This window comes from Neophocaena asiaeorientalis, unplaced genomic scaffold, assembly GCF_003031525.2.
Source record: "Neophocaena asiaeorientalis asiaeorientalis breed wild unplaced genomic scaffold, Neophocaena_asiaeorientalis_V1.1 scaffold240, whole genome shotgun sequence".
Taxonomy (NCBI): domain Eukaryota; kingdom Metazoa; phylum Chordata; class Mammalia; order Artiodactyla; family Phocoenidae; genus Neophocaena; species Neophocaena asiaeorientalis.
Window position 1 is genome coordinate 2,858,333 of NW_020185331.1, and position 10,434 is coordinate 2,868,766.

General features: G+C 44.6%; 1 protein-coding gene across 2 annotated transcripts; it reads right to left on the bottom strand.

Annotated features, from left to right (window-relative positions):
• Positions 1–202: 202 nt before the first annotated feature.
• SLC25A28 (solute carrier family 25 member 28) lies at positions 203–10,428 on the bottom strand. 2 transcript variants are annotated; one of them, XM_024735010.1, is made up of 4 exons: positions 10,414–10,428; positions 3,424–3,652; positions 2,241–2,297; positions 203–1,054 (listed from the first exon to the last, which is right to left on the bottom strand). In XM_024735010.1, exons 2-4 carry the CDS (start codon positions 3,644–3,646, stop codon positions 537–539), a joined length of 798 nt encoding a protein of 265 aa, XP_024590778.1. In that variant the 5' UTR covers positions 3,647–3,652; positions 10,414–10,428; the 3' UTR covers positions 203–536. The 2 variants fall into 2 exon arrangements, with proteins under 2 accessions (XP_024590778.1, XP_024590777.1); XM_024735009.1 differs by lacking the exon at positions 10,414–10,428 and adding an exon at positions 10,108–10,137.
• Positions 10,429–10,434: the final 6 nt, after the last annotated feature.

Here is a 10,434-nt window from a genome sequence, read left to right on the forward strand (position 1 = left end):
GCCATCAGGGAGACTCCTTGGAGCCTATTACTAAATAAGGGGGAGTAGGGCCCCAAAGTCTTAAATCACCATGAAAACAGCAGAAACAAAAACTACAGACATACGCAATAAACCTTCCCCGTGGGCCCCTTGATTTACGCTTAGTCAAGAACAGTTGACAGCATTTCACTTCCCCTTTGGCAAGACAAACCCAATGAAACCGTTTAATTTAAAGGCTTTTATTAGGAACCAGGGGAATGAGCTGCTTATCCCTCTGTAACAGTCTAGAGCAGGTCACGAGGCCCAGGAAGGAGAGAGTGTCAGAGATGCTGTGCTGTGACTTGCTGCACTTGCTTAGGGCCCGGAAGGAAAGGCGGCGACGACGACGGAGGGCGGCAGGAACTGGTGTCAGCCAAAACACCAAGAGCCTGGGGGAGAGAGCCCTCTGCCTTCCTTCCCACCCCGCTCGAGGCTGGAGTGTGCCGGGAGACAGAGAACATGGCTGGAGTGGGCAGAGCAGCAGTGCTGGCCGAACCCTGGCTCCACTGAGTGCCGCTTCACTTGGCTGCCCTCCACTCTTCTTGCCGTTTAGTGATTAGGTATTTGAAGAACTCATACACAGACCATGCGATGGCTGTGGAGGGGATCTGGTAAATTACTCTCGCCTGCACCCCTCGGAAGTAGGCAGTCACCCCGCCGACTTGATACACCGTCCTGAAGGCACTAGCCATGCCTGTGATGTGTCCTGTAATGTTTGAGTTCAAAGCCAGGGATTCCTGGGTGTTGAGCAGTGTTTTGCAAACGTCCAGTGGGGTTGTGGCAGCGGCAGCTACAGCTCCTGCACAGGCTCCGGAGAGGACATGGGAGCTGGGGTTGTACCGTCTCTGGGGGTTAAAGTGCTCCTGCAGGAATTCATAGGTCATGAAATGAATGGCTTGGAAGGGAACGTTCATGGTTAGCTGCGTGGTGTAGCTGCGGTAAAAGGCCCCGGCCCCTTCATTTTGCCACACTGCCCGTACACAGTCTGTCACCCGGTGGTATGGTGAGTTGTACATTTGCATCCTCTGCTTCACCACTGGCGGTGCCATCAATGAGAAGAAGGGAACGGTGACAGCAATCAACCGGTGAGCAGGAGTGTCCAGATTCGGAGTCCCAAGTCAGTAGATCAGCCAATGGATTGGAGAGAGAAAAAAGTATGAGTGAATTGTCAGTCTGATTAGTGAAGGTTTCCCTTTTTTGAGAGGAGGGGATAGGAGAGGGTGATAAAGGGCTAAAAAATAATGGACCGAATTCTAGTAGGATTTCTTTAATACCAGCCAATTAACATATAGGATATATCTACAGTTTAGACTCCAGAGGGTTTCCTTGAAATAAGTACCTACCTATTATTGTTACCATCGTACCCTTTTGTAACTCTTAAGACAAGAAGTGATTCAGTGGCAGTGAACATAATAATGAACACATAGCCCTAACAATCCCAGTCCTCAGGTACACAGAACACTGAACTCTTACAACATGAGGATCTCATCCTTCCACAGGAAGAGGAGAAGGGCTACCAAAAACAAAATTCTTAGTCAAGAAGCGTACGGCTTTAGTTTCCAGACATCTCCTACCCCCTCAAGTAGATACATGTATAAGCTCAGGTATAATCTTCAGTTTAGCTTTGGCTCTTTCCTTGCCATGGCCTTGCCCAGACAGGTAAAGAACTGGAACTTTAAGGAACCTGGCAACTGTGCTATCCTTTCATATTTGTTTGGGTACCTCATTCTCCAACTGAAAAGCCAAGATCCAAGCAGCAGTAATAATAATAATCTGGCAGGGACTGAGCTCTACCAATGTACCTTTCATTCCTATCTCAACCATTCTTCATTCCAACAAGATAGGCAGTATTTTCAAATGTCAGAATCCATCTTCACCTTTTTGAAGAAAAGTAAAATAATCTGCTAAATTTTTTACATCAAATCCACTATAAAGCGGACTTCCAGGAAGGCCCAGGAATAGGCCACACAGAGCCATACCTTTTTCCAGGGAAACCCCAGGTGAATAAATCTCACTGAATATGCTTCCTGTCTAAGGGAATCCTCCTAAGCACGGACAACATGGAGGGAGTGCCCTCTAGTGGTAAGACAATGTAACACGCCAGGATTTCCCACCAAAACTGATGGGGTGCTCCCTGGCTTTCTCCTGCAAACCAAAAATAAAGAAAAAGCCCAGAGATGTAGTGCAGCTGCCCATAGAGGGAAAGGGTGAGGAATCATTACCTTCTGCTGGATTCATGGCTGCATCATGAAGTAATGTTGCCACACACCCGGCCGCTCCTGCAAAGGAAAAAACAACTGCCACATGTAAGGCCAGGAAAGGGTGACTGACTCATGGAGGACCCAGAGTGAAGGGGCGTAGCTGTGATAAACCACAGCAGGGAGAGGGAATGTTAAGAGCCAGTTTAAAAGATGGAACCCACTGCTTCTAAATGCCTGTTCAGAGAAATGAAGATACTTGTTCCCTCTAACTTAGTAACGCCATCAATCTACCTTCCACAGCTACGACAGGAAGGCCAGGAAGAGTCTGAGAAACAGCTCAGACTTTTTTCAACAAAGATGGCTCTGAGAATAAATGCAGTTCATGCTCCAGACAGGAAGCAGGTACACTGTGGCCAAGGGATGCCAGCACATCGCCTGCTTCCAGTGGCGGGAGAGCACGAGGGGCAGGTGGTTAGATCTCCACCACAGAATCTCACCTTCTATCCTGCTGCCGTATGCTGCCCAACCTCAGTCTCCAAATCCTAACATCTGTCCGTCTAGACCTTTCCCTCAGGTCCTGAACTACCGTATCCCTCACCCTCTCCTCTCCACTTTCACTTTGGTTTTTTCCAGGCTGCCATCCCTTCCATTACTTCCACACAACCTCCAACCCTCTGGTTTCTTTGTACAGAAGCCCCCCGGCCCCAGCACCATTCACTTGTTGAGGGCTTGTCATGTCCTCCATGATACAAACTGCCTGTGGGCAGCTGGGATCCTGAAAAGGTGAGGCGAAGAGCTGAAGCTCCACTGATGTCTTCCTTGGGTGGCTGGGTTACCTCCAACCCTGCCCCGAGGAGCAGGATACCACCCAACTACCAAGAAATACACAACGGGGGCAGTTCAGTGTGTGTCTCCACATTACCAGGGCATCAGAAGCTGATACCAGGGAGAGAATGAGAGGAAAGGGTCAAGCTGGTACTTAAGGGAGGATATTGTAACCCTTTGTTGAGATGCCCCAAAGAAGAGGTGGGGTTGACGCAGCCCACTGTCTGAGAACATCAGGTTTGGAAGTCCCTCCCCTATAATCTGGCCTACTCCAGCCCAAAGCTTCAGCTTCAAATCATGCTGAGACTGGAAAGCACTGACAACAGCAAAGCCCAAAGAGTTGGGAAAGTGGGAGAACCAGCACAGGAAGGCTCAATACCATTGGCAATATGGCTATTGCCCCCAGGGTGGATTACATCACTCAGTGTCTTTTTTAACTTTTCATAGCAGGCAAAATAGAGCGCGTGGGCGGGCCCTGCGCCAGTTGCTGTGACGTTCAGGCCTCGCATGGGCCTCCACAGCCCCTCCGTTCTTATAATCCTCCAGAGGGCCTCCAACACGTTGCGATAGCGGGCAGCTGGATCAGGCTGTAGGCTCTGCATCCGAGTCTGAAAGTACAGAAGGGAGAAGTGCAATGTCAGTGATGCTGACTGCGCACCCAATCTCAATACTCAGGCTTGAGCACTGGGCAGACCTACGTGAAATCACGCCAATAGGTAGAAGTGATACCTGGCATCCAGTTTTACTGCCTTCCAAATCTATGTGCAGTCTTTCCAAGCCTCGGCTGGACCTTTCTTTTTCTGGTCACCTATGACCCTACGAGTGGAACACCATTATGTTCCCTCAAAAAATCGCCCCTTGGTAAGCGTTCTTGAACCCAGCAACAAATATTAAGCCTGTGTTTCAGGAGAAGTTGCTTTTGTGTCTTAATAAACTCAGGCTAAGAGTTCTTTACAAGTGGATTCTAAAGTCAACTATTTACTGTCTACAACATACTTTATTATTTCTGAAGACTGATCCTGGGCCTGCTTCCTGGCCACATACTACACTGACTAATGAGATGACAGCTAATCCTTCGATATAACCTTGATGATAATCTGGCTTCTTCAGACTATTTGGCATTGGCAGCTGGGCCTGTAAGTTAAAATTTTGGCAGAAGTAGTATTCCTAATAGATGCTGCTCTAATTTCCTGGAAAAGAAAGTTTACCCTCAAACTATGAAGGTGGAAACCAATCTATTCTCTAAAACTGAGGGAGATTCCAGATTTCTCATCTAAACTGACTGAATCCCCAAACTGGCATCAATGAATAAAATTAGTCTCAGTGAAACATAACCCTTGGAATCTCTAGAGGATTCAGTGACTGGAATGAATGTATATGGTAGATACTGAAATTTGGGAAATTAATCTCACTTGAAATACTTCCCAAATCACAGACCTTCTCTGAAGGATGAGTCTCCAATGCAGATCTCTTGTCTGTTGATCTATTTCAAGGTTAGGGTGGCATGGAGACTACCAGATAGTATAAAATCAATGTCCAGGGACTTCCCTGGTGGTCCAGTGGTAAAGAATCCGCCTTCCAATGCAGGGGATGCAGGTTTGATCCCTGGTCAAGGAACTAAGATCCCACATGCCGCAGGGCAACTGAGCCCACGCGCCTCAACTAGAGCACCCGTGTGCCACAAACTAAAGAGCCCATGTGCTCTGGACCCCGCGCACCACAACTATAGAGCCCACGTGCCCTGGAGCCCGCGCACCACAACTAGAGAGAGAAAACCCGCACGCCACAACTAGAGAGAAGCCTGCGCATGGCAACAAAGAGTTGTGCTGCAACAAAAAGATCCCATGTGCCACAACTAAGACCCGATGCAGCCAAAATAATTAATTAATTAATTGATTAAATACTAAAAAAAAAAAATCAATGTCCAGTGCCTGGACCACAGTAGGCACTCAAGATTTGTTTGTTGAATGAATGAATGAATGAATGAATGAATCTTAGCTTAGCTCTGCACCAGTTCAAAAAGGCCATTAGTGAGCCAACAGGGGCAACTAACGCCCAAGTACAGTTTAAATTCCTACTTCATTCCTGTCACTGATTCAATCTGGATTTAAAAGCTTGAACCTTCCTGTTGGCCATCTGAAATCCAAGAGTAATGCCTTTTCTCCAAAGCATGGGAAAAAACGAACTAACCAGATTAACAAATCCTGGTTAGCTGCAAGCAATCCACATTCCTCTAGTTATTTTCTCCTTCCTGCTACCAACAAAGAACTGGTAGCCTAAAAGATTACTGAAGTTCAATCAGAAATATACAATATCATTTATCACAATGTGACACATTCTTTTCTACTTCTCAATTAAAAAAAAAAAGGGACTTCCCTGGTAGTGCAGTGGTTAAGAATCTGCCTGCCAATCAGGAGACGCGGGTTCGAGCCCTGGTCCGGGAAGATCCCACATGCTGTGGAGCAACTAAGCCCGTGCACCACAACTACTGAGCCTGCGCTCTAGAGCCCATGTGCCACAGCTACTGAAGCCCGCACACCTAGAGCCCGTGCTCTGCAACGAGAAGCCACCGCAATGAGAAGCCTGCACACCACAATGAAGAGTAGCCCCTGCTCACCGCAACTAGAGAAAGCCCGCGCACAGCAATGAAGACCCAACACAGCCAAAAATAAATAATTGAATTTTTAAAAAAACAACTAACTAATCTTGTATTGGGGGAATGTTTAGAAAATGCACTGTTCTGCTGGAGTCAATAGCATATTTGGGTAACTAGTCTTAAAGGTCTGGCCTCAGAGTCCTGGAACCGTTTACCCACAAGAGAAACCTGGACTGTGTGTAAGTTACAATGAAAATTTTACACACACGTCTAAATCTAACTCACAATTCTAACTCAATGAAAATACACCCTCATGGAGAGGACCCAGGCATAAGCCACACCAAATATACAAATATGGCTCCCCAAATTTGTGGGCCAATAAATCTCTCTCACAGAAAGATGAAAACCTCTTAAAGATGAAATCTCTAAGTAAGAATTAGTGAATAGTCTTCAACATAAAAAAAAACCACTGCCCAACTTTGAAGAAAAGCCAAACGGGGCTTCCCTGGTGGCGCAGTGGTTGAGAGTCCGCCTGCCGATGCAGGGGACGCGGGTTCGTGCCCCGGTCTGGGAAGATCCTACATGCCGCAGAGCGGCTGGGCCCGTGAGCCATGGCCGCTGAGCCTGTGCGTCCGGAGCCTGTGCTCTGCAACGGGAGAGGCCACAATAGTGAGAGGCCCGTGTACCGCAAAAAAAAAAAAAAAAAAGCCAAACAGGTAAGTAGTTTGGTAAGACAAGTCACATTTGAGTCAGAAAGGCTGAGTGGGAGACCCAGATTTGCTAGCTATGTGGTCTTGGGTATGTCACTTAACCTCTGAGCTTTAGCAATGTCATCTGTAACATGAGACTAAGAATGGCTGACTCAGAGTGCTGTTGTGGAGATTCAGAGTTAAGGCAAGTAAAAGCCATTGCTAATTTATGTGGTGCTAGAAATATAAGGCTTTTTATTGTATTCAACTATGTTTCTGAGAAATATTAGTTCATATCTCAGAATTTACAGATCACGGCAGTGTTGTCTCGTGTATAAGTCATTTTGCAAATATGCATGGGCAACTAACTGGTCTTTAACCACTAACAAATCAGGATTGATTTTGTATTTTTTGTTTTCATTTTAAAGTTCCTCTGTGTCTATGATTTATATGTCCAGCTGTTCATCTAAAGGTCATGTTTAGGAAGGAGCACAATTGTGAAATTCTGTGCCGTGCTTGGTTCTGGAAATCTGCTTTTGGGAGCCTGTATGGAAGGCTTGGGAGTCAGACTGGGTTTAAATCATGACTCTGCCACTAACTATGTGACCTTGCGCAAGTTACTTGCCTGTTTTCTTCATCTATAAAATAATGAAAATGGTATCTACTTCATGAAGTTGTTCCAGTGATTAAATCAGTAAATGTTAAGGCACATCACATAGTGCTTGACAAACATGAGCAATTGCCATTTACTGAATACTCATTATTAGATATAAGAAAATCAGATAAGCCAATGTTTCCATTTCCCAGCTGTCCACTGGTGAATGTATATAGATAACCATTTACATCTGGAGTTTGGAAAAGATTTACTTCCCTTTGTTCTTTCCCTCCTTAACTTATTATATAAGTAGATTATTTGCTTCACGACTACAAAGCCAAAAAGCAGCACCTTGGTGACAGGTGCTTAGCCAGATGATTTTGTGAAGAGTTTTGACTGCTTTACGCTGTAGAACCTATCCCTTTAGATAGTCTGGTGCTTGTCTCTGAAGCCCAGAAAAGGAATACTGGGATTCACTTGGGCTCCCAAACCTCCCTATTATGACCATGAAAATCACTGGTTGACTAACTATAGCCTAGCAAGGCTATGCTGACTTCCCATGGTCCTTCCCAAGGATATTTTAAGTCGACTTGACCCTGATAAGCGGTTTGGGGGTGCACAGGCTTGCATGCCAAGAGTCACTATCAGCTTTCACTTGCAAACACTGTGGTTGACCTTTAGGCTCCAACACAGATACCTGCCTCTAGTCTTAGGGTATGTTGGGCTGCTCTTCCTCTCCACCACCTATTTATGGTGGAAGAGGAAGAACAGCTACGCAAGGACAAGTGAACTGCAAAGCCCTTTCTGAATGAAGAAATTTGAATTTTACTTTCATGCCTGCACACAGTGTCTACTGTAAACAGTGTTTACTGACACTAAATCTTGATAGGCTCACCTACTTTTTCCCTCTAATCATTTAAATCCCAGCATTAATGGCAAATGAAAATGATTCTTCTAAAACACGCTTTTGTGTTTTTGAAGATTCCTGAGCATTTTTTCCTCCAGATGAAATAATTATTTCTTTAATGTAGTGCTTTGAGGCATGACTGTAATGTTGTATTAGTAATCTTTTAAAAACAAAAATTCCAAAGCTTATGCAAATGAATAAGAACTGTTCTTCAAAACAGTTATCTTGGAAGGCTACAAGCGACTTATTCCAGCAATGCTGCTGCAGTTATGCAAAACATTTCTGGAACTCCTCTTTCCAAAATGTTCCCTCAGTGGGTTTATCAACCTCAGGAGTAAATCAGTCTCCTTGCTTTTTCCAGTCCTACCTTATCTTTGACCCCAATCATCATTACCCATTTTGATCTCCCACCTGAACTGCCATATTTGATTCTGAATGGTCTCAACTGCTAAAACATCAACTCTGTCTTGTCACAGGACAAACACTTGCCCCATTTAAGGATATGTAGCCAAGTATTCTAGAGGCATTTCTAACAGAGTAAGTTATAAAATGTTCACAACAACATTAGCATTATGTAAATATATGGAGTAAGGAGATAGTCTCCTAAGGTAGTGGGACAACATTTAAATTGATAAGCTGAGGTAATATTTCTGAGGTAATATTTCTAAGTCAGTCACATTATTACATTGTACTTTTCAAGCCATTCAATAATTTTCATTACTCTCCTTGATCTAGTTTTCATTTGATACCCATCCTGAAAGACAGCACCCTAGACTATCTTGGACTTTACTCACAGTCCAAGTATAGTGAGGTTACTTTGCAGTTAGATCATGTTAACTTTTGGATATACAGCATTAACGACTCAGTCATTCAACCTAGACTCTGTTACATCCATGTCTGAATCTTTTTTATTTGTACTTATATGTATGACATTTCAATATTGTTAGAGCATTAGCCATCCTCTTACTTCTCTCTCATGGATTTTTACTATTTATTTCTATTCCTCACAATTGACATGCGTATTTAAAATTCTAGGGACTTCCCTGGCGGTCCAGTGGTTAAGACTTGGCCTTCCAATGCAGGGGGTGCAGGTTCAATCCCTGGTCGGCGAGCTAAGATCCCACATGCCTCGGGGCCAAAAAACCAAAACATAAAACAGGTGCGATATTGTAACAAATTCAGTAAGGAATTTAAAAACGGTCTACATCAAAAAAAAAATCTTAAAAAAATAAAATAAAATTCTAATATCCATTTTAGCCAAGTGCATTTACCACAGTTTCAAGGGTATGAACCTTGGTAGGAGTTACCTTGCAATGTGCTAGGATACTCCTACCAACTCGGTGTCATTCACAAAGCTTAAGGAGCACTTTCTCCATTTCCTCATCCACCTTACTAATGAAAACATGAAACGGTACTGGAACCAGGGAGCAGAAAAGAAAGACTTTGCATCTTCCAAGTAGATATTCTCCTCCTGAATATGTAACTTTTTCCTAATTTGAGAAGAAAGCATACATCCAAGAGCTGTGAGGATATTGTTTAACTATATTACCCTTAACATGTAAAGGAGGAACCAGTCTGTCATTATATTTATTTCAACAGTCTCCTTGGTTGTTCCTTTGCTAATGCACAAGAATAAGAACTGTAAAGAACAATGTGTTCCCCTCGTCACCCAGCTTTCTTCAGAAACATGACTTCTTGTACCCACTCATCAGCCTGCTTGGTGTGGCTGAAATTAGTTTTACTTTCACACGAATCATGCCCTCTTGTTGATCCCATTTTATTTTCTTCACAGTAACATCTACTTTCCAGTATTGTCATGCTTCCCTTCTAGACAACTTTTCCCTTTTTGTCAACTTCAAGTGGCTAAAGAAATACACTATGAGGTCCATCTCTCCTTGGAGGGCTGATGTGCTCCCTGCATATACACAATCCCAATCCCAGCTCAATTTTCATGTTCAGGAAATAGGTGGAGTATCACGCTTGCTGCACAGAGAAACCGAAACTTTTTCCTGAACATGGTCTTTCCCATATTATTTCCAGTCAGGAACTCTGAATTCTGACTGCACAATGATTTCCAATCACTCATGGGTTAAGATTTAATAAGTAAATACTTCCTCTAGCTGAGAGATCCCAGATTCTGGTTCCTGCCCCATCACTTTTAAGGGAAAACACAGCAAGGAGCTTGTGAAAGCACTGGCCAGAGGACATCTCTAGCCATTAAGATCCTATTGAGGATGTTCAGTAAGCTTTATCTTAATCAAGTTAGTAGCACTTACCTGTTCCCTTCCCATCCCACCCTATTCCTATTTAGTCCCAGTTGGGATCCAGGGTTCCGGCTGAAAGATTTTCTTTCCAGAGTCCCAATTTAGATCTCACTGACGGTGAGAAATTGGTCCTGGCTTCTGACTGGGATCAGTTCCCGGCCGGGACCTTTCTTGCATAGGTGTGTGCTTCAAATTGTGGTGGCAGGAGCCAGAAAGGGACTTTGGTCGGCTCCGGCTCTCGGCTGGGATCCTGGCTCCGGGCATGACCCAGGGGTCGGGTCAGCCCCAGGTGAAGTTCGGAGCAGGGCCAGGTCTCACCTTGACGCAGTCGATGGGGTA

What these genes read in the sequence shown, in the direction of transcription:
- SLC25A28 (XM_024735009.1), bottom strand. An exon ending in CAATAGCCATATTGCCAATG is followed by an intron (nt 2,298 to 3,423) that starts GTATTGAGCCTT and finishes TTTCCTTTGCAG; the next exon opens with GAGCGGCCGGGTGTGTGGCA. An exon ending in AGCCATGAATCCAGCAGAAG is followed by an intron (nt 1,055 to 2,240) that starts GTAATGATTCCT and finishes TGGCACCGCCAG; the next exon opens with TGGTGAAGCAGAGGATGCAA.